This window comes from Cyprinodon tularosa, unplaced genomic scaffold (assembly GCF_016077235.1).
Source record: "Cyprinodon tularosa strain WSP-4 unplaced genomic scaffold, ASM1607723v1 ctg79, whole genome shotgun sequence".
Taxonomy (NCBI): domain Eukaryota; kingdom Metazoa; phylum Chordata; class Actinopteri; order Cyprinodontiformes; family Cyprinodontidae; genus Cyprinodon; species Cyprinodon tularosa.
The window spans coordinates 1,603,845-1,625,278 of NW_024039551.1; the positions used below are offsets into that span (position 1 = coordinate 1,603,845).

Sequence of the window (21,434 nt, forward strand, 5' to 3'; positions counted from 1 at the left end):
TGAGAATTTAAAGTGACGTCATCCTTAAGGAAAACAACACGGCTGGTAACGAGTAACAGCAACGCAACAGCCGGTAAATTATTGGATTGAACAGACAATTCATTATGTTATCTTCCACAAAATCGCAGCTGCATGACTGCATGACTTCCCCTGACCCGCAACACAGGAACATTGGTCAGGATCCATGCCGAATGAGCGTTGGATTTGCTTTGGCTTGGATAGACATCAGCCTTCAGGAATATCAGATCGTTGATGTTGTTACTGATTAACGCCTTGCCAACTTTTCTGCAATGGAGGTACAGATACGCCTCCGTACTCTTGTAGTTGTGCATTGTAGATCCATCCACACCAAGTGACAATACAAAATAGTTTAAAATGTCCTGATATGTTATATGCGGCCACCTCTTCATGTCATCCTTCCACTCACAAATAGTGTGAGGGTTTAGCACCGACCTTCCACTCTGATCGCTCAGCCAATTAGGGAAATGTTGCCTCGACATTGTTTACTAAATCAGTAAAGCTACTGCTAGTTTGCATAGGGAAGCACTGAAACAGAAGTGATGCACAAAAGTTAGACCAGATGTTGGATCCATTTTTACTTCCGTGTTCGAAAATAAGGTGGATAGGTGAGGGATTTTATCTCTAAAGGGGAAAAAAAGGGGATTAATGTAAATATTAACTGTATAAAAAGTTGTTTGATATACCCCCTTTCCTGTTATTCCATAGAGCCTGCGGTGTACTTTGGAGAGCCTGAATATGTCGTGGAGGAGAGTTCTGGCTATGTGGAGGTGAAGGTCTGGAGAACAGGTACTGACCTGTCCAAGACCGCCACGGTTACCGTTCGCTCCAAGAAGAGCGATCCGGTTTCTGCAGAAGGTAAAACAGACAGTTTGGCATAAAACTGGACTCCCAGTCACAGATAAACAACCTTCTCTGCGCCGTCTAGCTGGACTCGACTACGTTGGCATCAGTCGGAACCTGAACTTTGCTCCTGGAGTGACCATGCAGACATTCAGGGTGACCATCTTGGATGATCTGGGTCAGCCACAACTGGAGGGGCCTGAGACCTTTGACCTGGTGCTGAGGATGCCCATGAACGCCGTATTAGGAGAACCGAGCAGAACGACCATCACCATCAATGACACCGTCACTGACTGTGAGTCCATGAATCACACCGCTGATCCCAAAGATCAGAGTTGAACTGATTCTTGATAGACCATGTATTTATTTCAGTTATTACAGCATTAGATTAAAACAGAATATACAGATTAGAAATACGACATTTTTCATTTATTATTGATTAATAAACACTTAAGAATGGACAGAAAATAATGATGCAAATTAAGGTTATTATTTAATTCATAAAATTTGAATTAATTATACTTTTAAATGATGAAACTTTTTTGCTCGACTGAAGGTAAAAAGTCCTGTCAGTTTCCTCAGATCGACCTTTAGAATAAGAAGTTCAACTCTTTTTATATTACGGTTAAAATAAAAACACTGAAATAATTTTAATGTGATTGTAAGATTGTATTTTATTCAAAATAATTGCATTATTATTATAGGGATTGCATTCGAGTCAATGAGTCAATGCAATCAACTGGTTTTCCTTAAATAGAAAACTTTTAATCAATCTGACTGGATGGTCTGGTGAACTGGAAAGTGCCTTGAGATGACATGTGTTGTAAATTGGCGCTATAGAAATAAACTGAATTGAATTAAATTAAATAAACATTTTCAACTGAGTTAGAATCCCACTGGGTTCTATTTAGCAGGTTTTTGATTCAATTTCAATTAGATTAAATCCAATTACAGTAAAAAAAATATTTAATTTAATAGATATAATTTTACTAGAATAATTTTTTTTCAATAATATAGCTCAGTTTAGTTAAATGTCTATTATTTCTGAAAAGCTTTAGCTTTTGATGAATTAAGGGTTTTCTTCTAGAATTTCGGGATTTTTCTCTCTTGATTTACTTTGTGCAAATGTTTTTGTTATGAATATACTGAGCTGGAATATAGAGTGAAACAGGAACCAAAAGGTTTGTCACAAACAATTTTTTTTTTTTTTTTTATCCTTTACTGAAATAAAGAAAATTTTAACTTAAAATCTATTTGGACACACAAATAAATATTTTAAGTAAAGATTTTTTTAAAGGATTTTAAACTAAAAATATGTTTGAAACTGGAAATAATAAAAAATACACTAAAAACAAAATTGGAAAATAAGAATTGAATCCAGAAAAAAAAATGCTGGCCCCATGGCGGGGGGGGGGGGGGGGGGGGGGGGGGGGGGGGGGGCGGAGCTTATGTTATGTGAGGGGTGGAATGATAGCTAAGAGCTTAGATGTCTGGACAATATATTATCTGCTGTTTTATTCAGGAACCGTGAGAAAAAGAAATGTCTTTAAAACCTCATGAATATGCTGCGTTTATGTAAAAGGTTTTTAAAAAGTAAAAACTGCCTCACTGATCTGAGCAGTGAAGCTGATATTGACCAATATGAGGAACGTTTTCAGTCCTTGTTGGATGCTTCCCATCCTTTCGAAATAAAGCAGAAGAGCCGTCAGACTGATTACAGTACAATCATCAGATCAGATCAGTGAAGTGACCGATGAACAAACCAAATACCCATGATTCATTAGAGTATTTCTAGTTCCCACGGTTCCTGAATGCAACAGCTTGGAATATTTTGTCCAGGTGCCTTCACTTGCAATCATCAATCCACTCCCCATAACATCTAAGCCCCTCCCTCAAAAAGAGGGACCAGCAGTTTGAAACTGGGGGGGGAAAAAATCTGAAAAAAAATTTCAGTTTACAAATATTGTTTTTGATCAAACTTCATAGCCCTAGTTGGGCTCCATGGCTCTTAGGACATCAACCCAAACACTCAGGCAGTGAAAGTACCTGCTCTCAATCTGTTGAACGATCTTCATGGTTCTTCTTGGTTCAGTGCCAAAGGTTCAGTTTAAGGAGGGCAGCTACAAGGTGGACGAATCAGATGGTGAAGTGAGAGCCATAATATACCGCAGCGGCGACATCGGCCTCAGATCCACGGTGCGCTGCTACACCCGGCAGGGCTCCGCTCAGGTAATGATGGACTACAGCGAGAGGCCGAATACGGAGGCGTCCATCATCACCTTCCTGCCAGGTGCGAAGTCACCAAGTCTCCTCCCTCCTCACCCATCCTTACTGTTGTCCTAACTGAATGTTTTCTGCTGTTCTAGGAGAGTCAGAGAAGCCATGTGTGGTTGGCCTGATGGACGACTCCGTTCATGAGGAAGAGGAGGAGTTCCGCCTGGTGCTGGGGAGTCCAAAGAGCAAATCCCCGTATGGCGCCTCGATTGGAGAGCAGAAGGATGCCCTGGTCACCATCACAGATGACAAAGACAGTACGATCAAATACACTATAACATGTTAAAGGATTTGATATGGAAAAGCTTTGAAGTAGCAGTCAGGGGCAGAGCCAGATGGTGGGCTGTAGGGGCACTGGGCCCATCTGACGGTAAAGGTAAATGGGCACCATACCATTACCAGGCCCCTGTGCCCCCCAGCTTAGAAGATGAATATCTATACAAATAATATGGCATTTAGCATTAACATAATACTAAACAGCAATTATATTTAAACATGAAGCTATTACATTACCGAATAAAATACAATAATTAAAAATGTTATGCTCTTTTGATTTGCATTGAACAGAAATGTAAGACAGGATATGTTGCTCTAACACCGTCATGCTATGTTCAGACCGCATGCTGCAGAAGCAGCAGATGCAGCTGGTTTCGATGCAAAGTCAATGGTTAGCATGCATCAAGGCGCATCAAAAGGTCCTGCAACCTCTAGAGCAACAGGAGCAGCGCATCTTAATGCATCTGAGCAGCTGAAGCAGCGCCTCTTGAGCTTCTGAGCATCTGAGGCGCGTTGCACAAGCAGCAACTACTGGAGATGGAAAAATTAAACTTTTGCTGCACAGCGCTGCTGATGCAGATCGCTATGATCACTCCCCTTAAAATAGTTTATTAACACCTAAACTAAATTAAAATGGTGCCTGCAGTTTGGATTACGTACATGAAAAACATCTTCCACCCGCCGCAAACAGTAACAGAAACCCCTAAGAGGCGACCAGGCCAGAGGCTGCTGTCTAAGGGGAGTTCCAGTGACAGCGCACCGCCGGTGTGCAGGGGTTTCATGTTGGTCCTACAGCAAAATAATATTTGAAGGCAGGATGGTAATCTTGATAAACTGCCTGCACAGATGAAGTTTTCAGGTGGACTTTTTCACTTAAAAACATTATAAAACTACTTTTTACCCACTGATCACAGCAAATATAGTAAAGCCACTCTCTGCCATTGAACACAGAAGCAGCAGAAGCATGAGAAGCATCTGGACACATTTTACTAGATGTGCTTCAGGAACATCGAAGATGCTCTTGGCGCACGTCTGACCTTAATGTGAACAAGCATCAAAAATTAAGCAGCAGAAGCTTTTTTGCTGCTTCCAGCGCTTGCGGTCTGAACGTAGCATCAGACTATTTCCTTTCCTTTCAATGAACTGGATGCTAACTGCAAGATCACAGTTTGCATCCTGTTCATTGAAAGGAAAATAAAAAGTCTGACAGTATATAAGAGAGATATACCATGGTCTGAGGCTTTATTCTGCTAGCAGAACTTTAAACAAGCGGCTCTGGATCTGGTTGATCTCAGATAACTGTTATATCTTGGCTCTTTTAAAGGAATAGTACACCCAAAACATGATTAGCCTTCATTTTCTACTCACCCCCATGCTGAACAACACTCTGGAGTACTTTTTTGATATCTCAAATGCATCTGGAGATCTGGGAGGCTTCTTGCTGTCTGCTAAAATTCAAATAATGGAGGTCTATGGCGCCCGAGACAGAAAGGTCCACAAAAGTCCACAAAAAACGTGTCAATATTCCTCCATACTGCTCGTCCAATGTATTCCAAGCATAGGCGGATCTACTGGGGTGGCATAGGGTGGCAAATGCCACCCTAAATGACAGCCTTGCCACCCCTGCTGCCACCCCAGTTGGCGGAAGGGGTGGCAAGGCTTATAAATTATGGCTCATTTGAGAAATACGACCGCTAATTTCCAATGTCGGACTGCAGTGAATGCAGCACGAGATGACAGAGAGCGACTGAGACTGATTGTTTTGAAAACCGAGCGGGGCAAAGCGAGGGAGTCAGTGATCATGGGGGGAGGAGAAACGGGATGAAACAGGTAAAAACTGATTAACTATCTATAGAGAAATGAAATCATAATGAAAGCACAATGTTGCTAGCATAGCTGCAATGCTGATTTACAGATGATAAAAATCAGGTTGCAGAACGTTATTTCTCTAACTATGATGTTAGTTAGGCCTGAAGTCTCAGGCTCATAAAGACATATTTGCGGTCAACTATGACAGAAAAGAGATTATCAAGTTTGGTTGAACTCAAATCAAAACGCACAAAGGGATTGGATCTAAATTAAGTTGTGAAGCGTTTTGCTGAGCAACATGGAAATCACTGCATTCAGCTGTTATAGTCATGTTAACTTTATGTTATGCTCTCTGGTGAGCCTTTACAGAGCTGTTACATTTTGTTTTGGCACCTGAGAAAATCTGATATTTCCTTTAATAAAACCAAAAGTGTTAAAAGTTAAAATGTGATACTGGTGTAAATCCTGCTTAATATGAAGCAGTGTTGTTGTTTCTTTTTTTGTATATATAATATGAAACTATCCAGAAATGACCTGTATGAACCTACTCACAAGCAAAATGTATTTTTATGTCTCTTCTTTTCAGATTTGTGGAGATTTTGATGTAACATACAGAACCCGCCTTTTTGTTGATTTGTTGATACAGCAGTATGGAGGACCAACTCTGCCATATTTAAAAATAAATACAGAAATAAATAAATGCTTAATAAATAAATAAGCATACAATTAATTGCCACCAAAAATACAAACAACAAATAAATGTAAGTAGAAATTAAATTATACAGCTAGTCATAAAAGTATATAACTCTTTTTATTTGTTTGCCTTTTTAATATTTACCTTATTTATTTTTTTGTCATTTATAATCTTCAACTTCATTTTTTAATTACTTATATTTTTAAGTATTTACTTATGTGCATGTTATAATATTTTTGTCTCATTTTATTCTTCCTTTTTTTTTTAACCCTAGTTATTTCTTCGCCGCTATTTCTTTCTGCCTGCCCTTTTAACATTTCTGCCTGCCATTATAATATAATTTCTAATTACATTTATTTGTTGATTGTATTTTTGGTGGCAATTAATTGTATGCTTATTTATTTGTTGAGCATTTATTTATTTCTGTATTTATTTTTAAATATGGCAGAGTTGGTCCTCCATATACAGCTCTATCTACAGCAGATCTACATGCATGAAATGTCCCTTTCATGTTGCCTTAACTGCTGTATGTCAAGTTACTGAGGAACAAATGGGGTAAATGTGTGTTCAGAGTAAACATTACATAGATGTCCAGTACCTTGTTCGGGCGCCTTTACCCATTTATTTCTACTGTGTAGTTCTGCTCACTTTAGTCCAGCTCAGTCCATAGATCTCTGATGGGAAACTTTTTCTTTCTATAGTTTCTTCTTGTGCAAATGCTGCAAAGCTGCCTCTCTGACAGTCAATCTCACACATCTGCGACTCAGCACCTGTGTCTTACCTTAATATCTTTCCTGTCATAAGGCCCCTCTAGAAGTAGTGTTATCATTCTTCTATCTCCTATTAAGTGAGATCACATTCTACGATGTATTATTAATATGAACTGCTTCACATGGAACACTAGTACTGTACATACTATTCTCACCAAACTGTGATAACTGTGATTAAATTCAGTGTAAACAAATGCCATATGTTGCCACCCCTAAAAAAATCCTGCCCCCCTCTTGCCACCCCATAAATATTTTTCTAGATCCGCCCCTGATTCCAAGTGTCCTGAGTGGGTAGTAGGGGTGTGCAAAATAATCGTCATGATGATGCATCGTGATTCTAATTTTTGTGATCTACTGCATCGATATTTGATGCCAAGTATCGATTATTAATTTAAAAAAATTAATAAACAAAATTGCATGAATGGTTGGCGAACATCAGCCACAAACAAGTGTAATACAACTTCCAGTCCAGTAGATGTTGCTGTGGATGTGTTGACGCACGCTGCCTTGTGTCTCAAGCATTTCTGGCCGCGGGATACTGCGCCGAGTCATTCAAAAACAAAACATGGAGGAGAAAATATTGCAATGCTTTGCAATAATTCAAGTATCGTGATGCATCGTGATAGAATCGCATCATGGCCTGTGAATCGTGATTCGAATTGAATCGTGACTTCTTTGGCAATACCCACCCCTAGTGGGTAGCATCCAGAATTTACTCGAAACGAAGTCATTTAGAATGTTTTTAGAGCATAAACAGTAGTGTATAGGATTTCCTGAAAGCGCGCACATGCGCGCTCACGACGCTACGGAAGCCGGCAGACCAAACCAGCGCATTCAGCTCGGCAAAGAACTCATGCTCTTCCTCAACACTGAAGTCCTCAGACATTTTTCTTTCGTTGTTTCTTTCTTTGCACAGGTAAACAGCACATTTCTTCTTCTACGCTTGCATTATTTGCAGAGCAGACGCTGAATGCGCACTTTCATCTGGCTTGGTCTGCCGGCTTCCGTAGCGTCGTGAGCGCGCATGTGCGCGCTTTCAGGAAATCCTATACACTACTGTTTATGCTCTAAAAACATTCTAAATGACTTTGTTTCGAGTAAATTCTGGATGCTACCCACTCAGGACACTTGGAATACATTGGACGAGCAGTATGGAGGAATATTGATAGGTTTTTGTGGACTTTTATGGACCTTTCTGCCTCGGGCACCATAGACCTCCATTATTTGAATGTCAGCAGACAGCAAGAAGCCTCCCAGATCTCCAGATGCATTTGAGATATCAAAAAAGTACTCCAGAGTGTTGTTCAGCATGGGGGTGAGTAGAAAATGAAGGCTAATCATGTTTTGGGTGTACTATTCCTTGAAGGTCATTAACTCATTATGCCCTCTCCATCTAGCGTGTTAACTGCTAGCATGTCTTCTTCTATCCTGTTTCAAATATTAACCTAATGCCCTCCACTTTTAAAAATAAAAAAACACAACCTGGACAATTATTTTCAACCCTTTTATGAAACTTAATATTTTATTTATATACAACTTAGTTTCTTAACTGATTAGATTTTCTGGGAACCAGGCAATAAACAACTTACACCTCCATTTCCCTGCAGAATTAAAATGAGGTAAGACAGATACCATCAGCTTTATAGCTGAGAACCCAGGTTTACTTCACTGCTATACAGTGAGGAGGAAGTCTTGATGGTGAAACAATCTGCAGCCAAGAGCGGCAACAAAGGGTCAACCAGCCTCCACAACTATTAGCTGCTAACGATAGGCAAACAACTTGTTTGGAAAGGAGGATGTCTCCTCCTTCGGCTGGCATTGTAACAGCAGACTTGAGACAAAGCAATAAAATAGTATAGATGAGTTTGATGCGAAGCAAAAGATGCATGTATCTGGAAGCTCCTCCCACTGTTTAGTTTAGTAATGCTGTGGGCCTGGTTAAAGCCTCTTTGGGTCCTTGTTAGGGTACATTTAATCACAGAAATTCATTTCAGAACACTGAAACCAGGTCGGAGAGATAGAAAGATCATTTCAGGAAGAAACAATCCAAATCTAGTGACCTTAGAATCTGTTAGCCAGACTGACACCATAAACAACAGCCAATGACCAGAAGAAGAGTTATAGAAGATGTAAGGACAAATGTGTTTTAGTTTTTATGTGTTTATGCTGAGTTTCTGTGCAGCTAGAAAACTCTACTTACAAACATTTGTATTCCCTATTTCTGGTTTATTTTATAGCAGGAGTATTCATAACTATTTCTAAGGGGAATTTAGAGATTAATAACCAATTATTCATCTAATACACGTTTGCATCAAAGTTAAAGGTTGGATTTTTCTAAGGCTGCTCCCAGCAAGCTGAAAAAAATAAACCAAGAGGTCAATATTATTTCTGACTTCTACTGAAATAATCTGTGGGGATTCTCACTGGTCTTATTGGATTAACTTTCCTTTTTTAGAGCCTATCATCCGTTTTTCGGAGATCAAATACAGCGTGCGTGAACCTCAGGTCAAAGGTGAGGTGGCCAGAGTGAAGATTCCCATCCTGCGTTTTGGAGACACATCAAAGCTCTCGGTGGTGAGAGTGCACACGAAGGATGGCTCTGCAACCTCTGGAGAAGATTATAACCCGCTGTCAGAGGGTAAGGGGCCCCGGTCTGGGCTTGGGTTGAAAATCCTCTCAGCTGATCCGTCTTTACCTTCCGTTTTGTTTTTAAGATGTGGAGTTCAAGGAAGGAGAGAAGGAACATTTTGTTGAAATCGAGATCCTGTATGATGGTCAGAGAGAAATGAGAGAGGCCTTCACAGTTCACATGAAGCCTGACGACCACATGGTGGCTGAAATACAGGTGAGCTAAAGACCGCATGGCGCCAAAAAACAAACAGCCTGCGCACGGGAACACGCCTCCCCTCATGTCAGCCCGTGTTAAAATAGGCAGGCAGCAGCTGGCCTCGCTGTCAGCGCAGCAGAGCCGAAGCTCAGCTCTTTAAAAAGCTTTTCCCTCTGGAATGAGATGCTGAGGGGAATGTCCCTGCAGAAGACAAACCTATAAACAGAACGGGGTCATTCTAGCCGTACGCTCTGCAGCAGCCGCATGCCATTCAACCCAGAAATAGATCATCACTCTTAAAATTGCTTTGTGCTTCGTGATATTGTAATTAAAGCTGTGAATCCCACAGGGAGCTCCTCTTTAAATCTGCATGTATGGAATCACGGCATCTCTGATCTGATTACAGATTACAGTCAGAGTCTGAAAGACCAATAAGAGGTAAATTAGCCACAGGAAAAAACGTGACTTGGAATGACTTAGATTGGTCAAAATTAGGGAGAAAATGGACATTTGAGATGATTGAAGAGAACCAGAGAGCAGAACTGCTGACCTATCAGTTAATGATCAGCACAGATCTAGACTGTTAGATCCTGGCTAATTTTTTAGCAAAGGAAGGAAAACCATAAAAATACTTCCTATTTTACCACATTAGAGATAAGACCACAGTATTTATGTTTGTATTTATTTCACCCCTATAATAAAACCCAGTCCAACCTACTTGTTTCAGAAGCTAAAGACAATCGACCTGTGTGTGATTTAATCTCAGCGATGATGAAGCTGTTCTGCTTCTGGACTCAGATGTTCTTTAGTGAACAAATAGGCAAATAGGCATAGACCAGTATCGGGGTATTGCAGGCTAACAAAGAACTCAAACATCTGTCCTTTCCTAAGGGGCGGGCCCGTTCTTCTGGTTCAATTTGCATGTTTTCTAAGCCAAAAATAGGCTTTGTTTTTGATCCTCTCTCTAAAGCCTCAAACTCAACGCTATTTCTGTCATTTTAAATGTAAAAAGCTTCCTAGATGGGAATCGAAACGTTTTCAAACTTGGAAACAAATTTCAGTAGATTGTTTTTTTTTTGGAATGATGTTGACCTGGATGACTGAGAACCGTTGGAGAAGTTACAGTTTCCTCCTGTTCCTCCCAGATGAACAAGGCCATGGTCTACATCGAGGAGATGGACAGCGTTGCAGATGTCACCTTCCCCGCAGTGCCTCAAGTGGTGTCTCTCCTCATGTATGATGACACAACCAGAACCGGAGACAGACCCAACCCACCCAATGGCTATCCTGTAGTGTGTGTGACGGTGGGTCCAGTCCTCCTCCTCCTGCTCTCTGATCATCAAACGTTGTTTATCTGAATGTTTTTCTTAACTGTTTCTCTGCATTTCCAGGCCTGCAACCCAAAGTACCACGACTTTGATAAAACAGGCTCCCTCTGCTCTGCAGAGAACATCAACGACACTCTGACCCAGTACCGCTGGCTGATCAGCGCTCCCACCGGACCCGACGGAGTGACCAGCCCCATCAGGGAGGTGGACACCAACACCTTCTTCACCAACACCAAATCCATCACCTTGGACTCCATCTACTTCCAGGCCGGGTCCAGAGTTCAGTGTGCAGCCAGAGCCTTCAACACGGATGGATACGCTGGCCTGGAGCTGTCCAGTCCCATCGTCATCATCAGTACTGAGGAGGGTGAGTTCTAGAAGAATCGTCAGCTCAGGCTGATGCCTCTGTGAGTTCAGTCATTTGCAACGGCTTCCACTCCCCACAGGAATGTGTCAGCCCAGGGTCCCGGGAACTGTTGGAGCAGAACCTTTCTCTGCCAAGATCCGCTACACCGGTCCAGATGATCCAGACTTCCCAAACCTCATCAAGCTGACCATCAGCATGCCTCACATGGATGGTGAGTTTCTTCCATGCTTGGTTCCATTTAGCTTAAGACCAAATCAATCTACCGTGAACTTGTGCCCTCCCCCCCAGGAATGCTCCCAGTGATCTCCACCAGACCTCTGTCTAACTTTGAGCTCACCCTGAGCCCGGACGGCACACGTGTGGGGAACCACCGCTGCTCCAACCTGCTGGACTTCAACGAGATCCAAACCGCCTACGGTTTCATCACTGATGCGACAAAGAACCCTGAGATCATTGGGGAGACATCGCCATACCAGTACAGCGCCGCCATGCGTTCAGCAAACTCTCTACGCTTCTATAGGAACCTGAACCTGGAGGCCTGCCTGTGGGAGTTCACCAGCTACTACGACATGTCCGAGCTGCTTAACGACTGCGGTGGCTCCATCGGCACCGACGGACAGGTGAGCCCCACTTACCCAACCCAGACCCAGGCTTTATGACATCAGCGGTGACTTAAAGCTGCTTCAGGGTGGAATGGTTGCAAGATTTCACTTCTAGTTCCATTGAAGGAAAGGTTTTCAAATCAAGTTCTCAACAGATGCCATCCTGAGGCTTTTAGATGCTTCCACCTGTAAACTCTCCTGTAGTCCACAGTATTCTTAAATAAAACCTGAGATCCTCTGTCCACCAGCTGAGTCTTTGACCTGACCGCATCCTCAACAAGACAGCAGACAGATAGTGGGACACCTACAGCAGAAAGGCTTAGAGGATAAACTGAAGGTGTTGGAATGGCCTAGTCAAAGACCAAAGCTCTGCCTGAATGAAGCTGCAGTTATTATAAGGCCGATGCCATTATGTCATCAGTCTAACAAATCCTTAGTATGTTATTTTTGGGGCCAATATTCCTTTTTCTTGCGCAATTTGTGTGATAAAAATGACTCAAAGGAAACAAATGTTACACAAGTCAAAATTAAAACAAGAAGAAAACTTTAATATAAAAATTCAAACAGAACATTTACAATGATAGCAAAGAAGGGGAGCAGTGCTGCGTTAGCTTCACCTGATCTGAAACAATGGCTGCTGAGCACAATGATGAAACCACAAACAGGTTCAGGTATCGGCCGATGCACATACAGAAAAAGCACTAATACGGCGGCTGACATCCATCTCTGATTGAAACCTCTCTGATATGAAGGAATGTTCTAGAGGAGACTGGGTCCAAGTTCCTCCACAGCAGCCTGAGAACGTATACAGGAGACCACTACTTTGGGTTTTAAAGGTGTTTTCCCAAACTGCAGTTTCTATGCTGGTTTCATTCTAGATGAAAACAATAATTAGCTCTATATTTCACTAAAGATGCACCGATCCGATACTTGGATCGGATATTTCTGATATCCAGAGCACTTTACATGGAATTATTATTTCTTTCTTTTTGTGTTGCTTATTTGTTAAAGTCGTAGGGAAGTCATATTTGAATGTCAAATCATTCTAGCTTAAACACGTATATAAATGTACTCTTTATCATATGATATTGTGCCAAAAGTTAGAACATTTCGTTTAAAAAAAAATTTTTTTTTAATCTGTGTGTTTTTGTTCCATTATCTTATGCAGGCCAGTTAGTTATGCGTCAGCTTCTACACCTAAATTCGGTCAATCATATATCAACGATCATCTGTCAATCAAATGTTTTCTGTCATTGCATTTTGATTCATATGGCGCAGCTAATATACGCAATGGTTGAAATAAGACATAAGAATCAATTTCCCATTGAGTTCCGTCCCAGTGTTCACAGGGATGGACGTCTTCAGCAGGCGTAGAGCTAACAGAACTGGCAGCGTTGCAAGGCAAGGCCTCAAACATGTACGGCTGGAAGCCTTCTACACCAAACCAAGCTTCTGCCACCCTGGCGTCCTCTTCCACAACAACTTCGTCCCCGCTTTCCTCCTCTAAATAAAAAATGTCACATTCACTTTATTCACTCATGTAAGTTGGGCACCAATAGCAGAAATCAGAAATGCAACTGTTGGAACAGCCGTTTCTCTATGACCTTAATTAGGGATGCACGATATTGGGATTTTGGCCGATATGCAGATATTTTAAAACTCATGTAGCCGATAACCGATATCGATACCGATGTTAAAGCTGGACAAAAATAAGTAGTCATTGAAAATAGCAGTTTTGTTATCCATTTCTGACACTTTGAAAAATAATATACTCAAATATATTTTCATATGCTGATATCAAATTGATTTTTAAAAACGTGGTATCGATCTATTTTACTTTCAAAATCTCGTGAAATTTCATCATTCTGTTACAAACTCTCGTGATATTTTGTAAATTCTTGTGAGATTTTGTTAGTAAAATAGATCGATACCTCGTCAATATATCAACATATAAAAATATGGCAACATTTCGTGAATTTTCGGGGTATTTCGTAGCATGATATATAGCAATATTTCATTAGTAAAAGAGATTGATATGGTGTTTTTAAATGGCAATATATCAGCATATGAAGATATTGGGATATTTTAATGTATCAATATTTTTTCCCTTGTCTTTAGAAGTTTTTAAGTCTGTAAAAAAGAAGTTTTTGAGGAAAAAGAAGTAGTATTTTTTTTTTAGACTTTAGAAACTCAGAAGCTGATCAAATATCGGGTTAAATATCGGTCGGGTGGGCGATGTGCGATATTCAGTTTTAAGGCCGATACAGGCCGATACCGATAGGGGGCCGATTATATCGTGCATCCCTAACCTTAATAAATAATCAAAATTCTATATATATCTGCATTAGTTTGTCACCTTTTTTTACCATGTTGATGTCGAGGCTAAAGCCTTCACTTACATGGCAAGATAAATGGTTTATTCGTTCAACAGCTGAATCAGTATCAGATATCGGTCGATACGCTCAGCCCAGGTATTGTTTTCGGATCGGATCAGAATAAAATGGATCGGTGCACCTCTATATGTTAGAGACAGGCATTACATTGGCCAGACGCTGTTTTGGGCTAATATTAGTGATTTTTCCTTGCATCACAATTAGATGATTTATCAGTTTGTTCAGCTGCTTTGAGATCATGTGAAGATCAGATGTTGCTGCTCCTCCATCTGTTAATGTTTGGTTCGATGAGACTGATGTGACATTAGTTGTCATTGTGTCATTCTTACCATGCAAATGGTGGAAGAAAAGCAATATCTGCTCTAAAATAAGCAGCAAATATCAGGTAGACTGATGTCACAATAATTGGTAATTGGCCTCAACAAATCCTGCATCAGTTTATCTGTACTCTGTGTTTAGTAAAGTTGAGGTGAGGTGTAAATGACTGACAACCTGACGCATTTTAATGTTCTGGTGACCTAAAACACAAACTTTTTTCTTTTCACTGAAACATCTGAGTGAAGGTAAAATGTATCAGATTTTCAGATGTGATGTTTTTCTATCCTCCAGGTGCTCAACCTGGTCCAGTCCTACGTTACTTTGCGTGTTCCTCTCTTTGTGTCCTACGTCTTCCACTCGCCCGTCGCTGTCGGAGGCTGGCAGCACTTTGACCTGCAGTCGGAGCTTAAGCTCACCTTTGTGTACGACACGGCCATTCTGTGGCAGGACGGCGTCGGCAGCCCGCCTGAGGCAGAGCTACAAGGTACGCCATCCGTCCTCTTTCCAGAAATCCATTTGTGCCAAATGTGACAGCGTCTTCTGTTCCTGCAGGAGCCATGTACCCCACCAGCATGCGCATTAATGAGGAGGGGCGCCTGGTGGTCAACTTCAAGACGGAGGCTCGCTTCAGGGGACAGTTTGTTATGTCTCATCCAGGTATGTGATTGGTGCCGGCATGCATACATTCACATCCCAAACTTGTCCTGCTGGTTAATTTGGTAGTAGCAGGAGCAGATCAGGTTACTGTGGCCAACATCCTCTATTCCTCTATTTCTGGAGTTCCGCCTCAGGGGTCTTTCTCTTGTGAAACTGCCAAAGGTCACTGAAGCAAATGTTGAAGTGACCCTTAGTGCTGGAAGCACGGCGCTCTAAAACACCCCTATAAATAAGACACAAATGCTGTGCTATAGTGCTGCCTGTGTTTGTATCTGTCCTTAGGAACCAGTGTGTCCTCCATGGTGATCTGCGCCGACATCCCCGGCCTGACCTTCACCCTCGCGTTGGTCAGAACTGAGCCTACATACAACCAGCCCATGCAGCAGTGGAGCTTTGTCTCAGATTTTGCGGTGAGTCTTCCTTCTGTGAAAAGGTAAAGTAGCTTAATGTTCCCAAGGCTTGAGCAGCGTGAACGTCTGGTTTCCAGGTACGGGACTACTCCGGAACCTACGCCGTGAAGCTGGTTCCCTGCATGGCGTCACCCAATGGGGAGTTCAGCATCCCTCCCGTCTGCCACCCCAGAGAGCCGCTCACTTTCGACATGGACATTCGCTTCCAGCAGGTATCGCACCAGTCGATGACAATAACAGCTATCTATGTGGGGCTATGGCCCTTTACCCAGGGCACAACCCTGTCAGCGGGGTAGCCCACGGCAACCTAAAAGAGACGTCAGGTATTAGAAGAGAAGGAATTTTCTAAAGTGTGTTGGGTTGTTTGTGGTGGTGACACTACATTGCTCGAGGATCGCTGCACAGCCAGCAATCTTCTACTGTCTGTATGGAGTCAGCGGAGAGCCCAAACAACTCCTTCTAATAAATGACCAATCAGAAACCACTATGCAAATAAGCCTGCAAGTAGCCTGCCTAGCAACCAGAATCAGTTTTATCTCTCATTGAGAGGAAAAACCCAGTGGGTAAACTTTAAGGAAGTGAAAAATCTGCATGAAATTCATTCTAGTGATTAATGTTGTGAGAGACTTTTTAGATAGTCAACTATAAAAACAGATGCAAATACAACATCTGCTTTATTACTTTCAAACTACCTTACAATTATGGAGGATAAAAAGTGCCAAAATTAAATAACTAAATACAGCATTAAATAAATAATTAAATGTGTCAATAATTAATTAAATGTGGAATTAAATAAATAAATGTGTCATTCATTAATTAAAACCATGTCACTAATATAAAGTGCCACAATTAAATAAATAAATACAGCGATAAACGATTAATTAAATGTGTAATTCATTAAATAAATAAGGAATTAAATATATAAATGTGTAATTAATTTAATAAAATACGTCTTCATTTTATTAAAAAAATATATATAATTATTTCAGTGTGCATTTAATTATTTCATGGTCCTGTGTCGCAGTGCATCGAAACCATTAAAAGAATCTGTCAAACTCACCCATCAAAGTTAGGGCGCGGTTATCTAACATCTGATTGGTCACCCTGCACATTAAGGCGAAGCAAATCGATTACAGAGACTCGATTCGCGTTAATCCCGCCCCCTGTGTGTGTGTGTGTGTGTGTGTGTGTGTGTTGCCATCATGGCTTTGTCAAGCTGCTGCCTACCTTTATGAAGCAGGAAAAGACTAATACAAAGTGAATCCAGTAGAACTTTTTATTGCCTACCTGGAATGGGTGACAATAGTTGATTAAATATTTGGCGATCAAAATGATATCGGTGCCCTATTTGTTGGTACTCACTGATACTGATACCACCATTTTAGTGCTGGATCGGGGCCCCGCCTGATACTGGTATTGGTATCGGCGTAACACTAACCCAGGGGGTTCCCAAAGGTTCCTACCTGTGTTTACCAACTTTGTTGGAGAGTGAAGTAAATATATTCATTTTTCATCATTTAAATTAGTTTTTTACTTATTTATTTGGAGATTTAACTGCTTATTGAGCATGATAGAATTTAATGGTATATTAAATGATGTTTAACTCAATATTAATTTTCCTTATTTCATACTGCATTTATTCATTTCATGGGACAAACCTTTATATATTGGGCTTCCATATACTTTAGGGATTATATAAAAGTTACTATATTGGGAACCTGTGGTCTAAAGATTACGCCCCCCCCTCCCTCCTGATGTGATGTGTCATCCTCTCTGACAGGTGAGCGATCCGGTGGCGGCTGAATTCAGTCTGAACACTCAGATGTTCCTGCTGTCGAAGAGAGAGCTCTGGTTGTCTGATGGCTCCATGGGCTTCGGGGAAGGAACTGATGCAGCGTTTTCTGAAGGTTGGACACCACTGCCCTCTAGTGGAGTAAGAAAACATTACAGCTTTGACCTCCAGACTTGGTTATTCACCTGCTGCTCTTTGTCTCAGGCTCCACCATTTACGGCCGTGTTATGGTAGACCCCGTCCAGAACCTGGGCGACTCCTTCTCCTGCAGCATCGAGAAGGTTTTCCTCTGCACCGGAGCGGACGGATACGTCCCCAAGTACAACCCTACGAACAGGGAGTATGGCTGCCTGGCAGATGCTCCTTCTCTGCTCTATAGATTCAAGATTTTGGTAGGAAGCAACACATTTCAAGGTGATTTAAGAGAGGTGTTGTTTCTGGTTTTAATGCGTGTGGTTCTGCAGGACAAAGCCCAGCCAGAGACCCAAGCTTCAGCCTTTGGGGATGTTGCCTTCAAGGCCAAACTGGCCCAAGATGCTCCCGGAGCACAAACATTGGTCAGGCAGCCAGGTTCAGACGGCTTCATGCTGTCTTCTACGCCGCTTTTTCAGGTCAGTGACTCTCAGAGGGATCAGGTCCAACAATCCTTTCCACAACTCTAATCTATAGTCCAGATTACCAGGAATGCTTGAACAGTAGTTCTCCTCTCCTTTATGTTATTTCAGGCTGTTGTTAACTCATGTTTTTTTAGCTCATTGAGTCTGACTTGACCTGATTGATGAAATGTTTTTGTGGGACAAATCTGTCAAATGTTGAGGATATTTCTTTTCAGCAGTGGATCACTGAGACACTAAATGTTCTGATGTATGATGATAATAATGGACACTAGAGAAATGTATCTCTGCATTTGACCCATACCCTTGGGGAGCAGTGGGATGCCATTGTGCGTCGTCCGGGGAGCAGTGTGGGGTTAAGGGTTTTGCTCAGGAACCCAGAGTGGAGGCTGTGGGGATCGAACCCCAAAGCATCAAGGTTTTCTCCTAAAAACCATCCAGAGTAGAAGATGAGGATCGACTCGTCTCTCAGATCTTTTATTTTCGCTCTTTAGATTTGAGATCCATGGCTAGTAAATGGCCTAAACTTATATAGTGCTTTTTCAAGTCAGGAGACTTGACCAAAGCACTTTACACTACCTTCAGTCATTCACCCATTCACACACTGATGGTGGCAAGCTACATTGTAGCCAAAGCTGCCCTGGGGCTCACTGACAGAAGTTAGACTGCCTTACACTAATGCCACCGGGTCCTCTGACCACCATGAGTAGGCAATGCAGGTGAAGTGTCTTATCCAAGGACACAACGACACTGGAAGGGCAGACTCCTGCACCCAACGCCGCTGTCACCCAATGGATCCCTTTTTAGGCCAGAAAAGCTCCAGTGTTCAAGGGGAGAACTGGAAAGAGGTGGAACAGGAAGCAAATGTCTATGAAGATCATTTTAAAGGCGACCTACTTTAAATCGTAAAGTTTTCTATGAGCATTGGAAAAAAAAATTAGGGCGCAGATGAAGACCACCATCTTGGTTTGTTTTTCAGGTGGCTGCAGGTCGAGAATGGTTCATCCACACCATCTACACCCTGCGCTCCACAGACAACGCTAACCGACACATTGGTAAGCGCAGCGTTGAAGACCTCCAGCACAGCATCTCCTCGGTCGGGCAGCCTCTCTCCGCCCGCCATCGCCGAGCCGCTGCCGCCGAGCTCTCCGCTCCGGCACTGGCTCAGGACATCGGTGCCAGAAACAACCGGGGCACCAACATCCAGCACATTGCTTTGGATCGATCGGACCATGTGAGGGTCACCCAGCAGCAGCCCTGGGCGCCCCGCAGCAACCCTCATCTGGAGCGCCCCCTGCTGGAGAGTTCAGGCAGAGAGCCGGCTGACGCCTCCTTCCTGCCCATGTTGGTGGGAATCGCAGGTCTGGTTCTGCTCATCTGCCTCGTAGCCATCGTGGTCGTTCTGCTGCTGAGGCGCAAGAGGGGGGAGAAGGCGGCTCAGTTCCCTCCGTACTCCGCTTCCTCCTCCGCCGCATACTCAGGCTACAGCCATGCAGGCGCGTGGAGCGGTGCAGACAGCTCGGAGGTCTAAATGAGGCTCGGATTCTCTTCATCTTACAAAGACTGCAGCAGTCTTCCTCAGCGCTGGGCCTTTGATTGGAGCACTGAATGCAGCCCAGAGCAGCTGGCGGATGACAGGCTGCCGGTGCCCGGGGCCCACATGCAGACAAGCTTCCAGCTTTAGCAGTAGTGTCCTGTAGGCCTTGATGAAGACTCCTGAGAATTAGAAAAACATGGAGGCTCGAACCTAAAACACTGAACTCTCTCACCGAACGCCCCGTTGTAAAATATGACATTTATCTGGTGTTTGCAGATGCATGCAGTACAGGAAACAAATTCATTTCCAAATGAAACCTTAACTTTTATCACAATAGTTGTGCCATTAATAACCTTTGATTATTTTTTTTATTGATTATTGAGTAAACCAGACTAAATAATAAACGGATAAATGTGACAGTATGTAATGTAACATCACATGTTAAACATTTTTCTGATTTATCTGTGGGAATATTTCACTGATCTGTTCATAAAAAGGAAAATATTTTGCGTCATGGTAACAAGTTCAAAGCTTCAGGGGGTTTTCTTTCTAGTTTTAGTTTTTCTTTTGATTAACTAACAGTAAAATAAAATTTTGCTAATTATAAAATGTGAGAGTAAACAAAAAAAAAAAACTTTTTAAGAAAACATCTAGCGTCGCTGAGCATTTAAAGACACAAGAGGTTCATTAACGAAGCCGTAGTGGCGCCAAAGTTTGTTAAATGAAATATGTTGTGTTTTTTTTTTAGTATGAAAAAATATATATTTGGAAACTAAAAAAATATTTGAACTTGAAAAGAAAATGTTTAAAAGTTCAGATAATTGTATGTTTTTGTTAGGTACATGGGAATGGAGGTGTTCCCTCCGGCATTTAACCAGTCTGCATTACCGCTTGCCCTACGCTCTACGTGGTTTGGGGCGGCCCTTAATGTGGCGGAGCCTCCGAGGGAACGCACAGACGTAGTATTGCTTGGTAAAGGAGCAGAAACGTTTGGTAGAAATGCTGCAGAATCAGACACCTGCAGTCCAACAGGTCTGTTGGGCAAAACCTCTTTGGAAAAATGGTGGAAATAATTTGATAGAAAAAGCACAAACTGCAGCCTTAAGAGGTTTATGAGGTAAAGGCTAAAAAGGAAAAGGTTTTTTATCGTTTTACGGTCCGAAATCTGTCCTCTATGTTTGACCCATCGCTCAATAAGCGACACAGACGGAGCGTTCTGGGGTTGATTTTGCAGCCTCTCCAGGACACAAACGGCCTGATCTATAAACACTAGATGTTCTACAGAACTGCAGGAAGATGAATGTGGCTCAGTGGAACACAGAATTAGATGCCCATGTGCCAATCAGCAAGGCACTGACCAGTATGAGAAGGTTCATAACCCAAGTCTGTTTTGATGCCATTTGTCTGAGCAGATGGATCCATAATGGATTCCAGAAATGAAATTGTTTTTAAATAAAATAAGGTTATAAGAGGAACCTTTCGTATTTTTTTTCAATCTCTTGGTTTATTTGCTTATTTCCATTGGTCTGTTGGACAATAGCCGCATTTTATTGGTTTAGAGCGAGAGTTTTATTCGGCAGTGAAACACAATTTGAAAAAGAAAAAATTCTTGAAAAAAATGAAATGTAAACAATTTGAAAAAGAAAAAAAAAAACAGAAAAGTTACTTTCAAAACCTTCAAAGTTAATTTCTGGGTTCCATTTTGCCAAATATAAGGTTATAAACTGCAATAATGGAAACTCTGCCCATACATCTGGGTCTGCAGTGACCCCTCCCCTCCAGGGGCAGCAGTTCATGGATAGGAGAGCCTGTATGCCGGAGCTGCTCATCAATTCAGCAGGAATCAGTAGAATTCTAATGATGTCATTTTCAAAATGTTTTGTCAGCTCAAAGCCATGATTCAAA

General features: G+C 41.9%; 1 protein-coding gene across 1 annotated transcript in view; it reads left to right on the top strand.

Annotated features, from left to right (window-relative positions):
- frem3 (Fras1 related extracellular matrix 3) overlaps positions 1 to 20,163 on the top strand; it is a 50,203-nt gene extending 30,040 nt beyond the window's left edge. Inside the window, exons 7-24 of the mRNA XM_038271050.1 lie at positions 727 to 876; positions 947 to 1,156; positions 2,954 to 3,151; positions 3,228 to 3,392; positions 9,140 to 9,322; positions 9,399 to 9,529; positions 10,657 to 10,815; positions 10,903 to 11,206; positions 11,286 to 11,417; positions 11,495 to 11,826; positions 14,811 to 15,003; positions 15,072 to 15,176; positions 15,459 to 15,586; positions 15,664 to 15,798; positions 17,367 to 17,493; positions 17,583 to 17,770; positions 17,843 to 17,989; positions 18,972 to 20,163. Coding sequence (XP_038126978.1) covers positions 727 to 876; positions 947 to 1,156; positions 2,954 to 3,151; positions 3,228 to 3,392; positions 9,140 to 9,322; positions 9,399 to 9,529; positions 10,657 to 10,815; positions 10,903 to 11,206; positions 11,286 to 11,417; positions 11,495 to 11,826; positions 14,811 to 15,003; positions 15,072 to 15,176; positions 15,459 to 15,586; positions 15,664 to 15,798; positions 17,367 to 17,493; positions 17,583 to 17,770; positions 17,843 to 17,989; positions 18,972 to 19,523 — 3,539 coding nt within the window. The 3' untranslated portion in view covers positions 19,524 to 20,163. The remainder of the gene's footprint in view (positions 1 to 726; positions 877 to 946; positions 1,157 to 2,953; positions 3,152 to 3,227; positions 3,393 to 9,139; positions 9,323 to 9,398; positions 9,530 to 10,656; positions 10,816 to 10,902; positions 11,207 to 11,285; positions 11,418 to 11,494; positions 11,827 to 14,810; positions 15,004 to 15,071; positions 15,177 to 15,458; positions 15,587 to 15,663; positions 15,799 to 17,366; positions 17,494 to 17,582; positions 17,771 to 17,842; positions 17,990 to 18,971) is intronic.
- Positions 20,164 to 21,434: the final 1,271 nt, after the last annotated feature.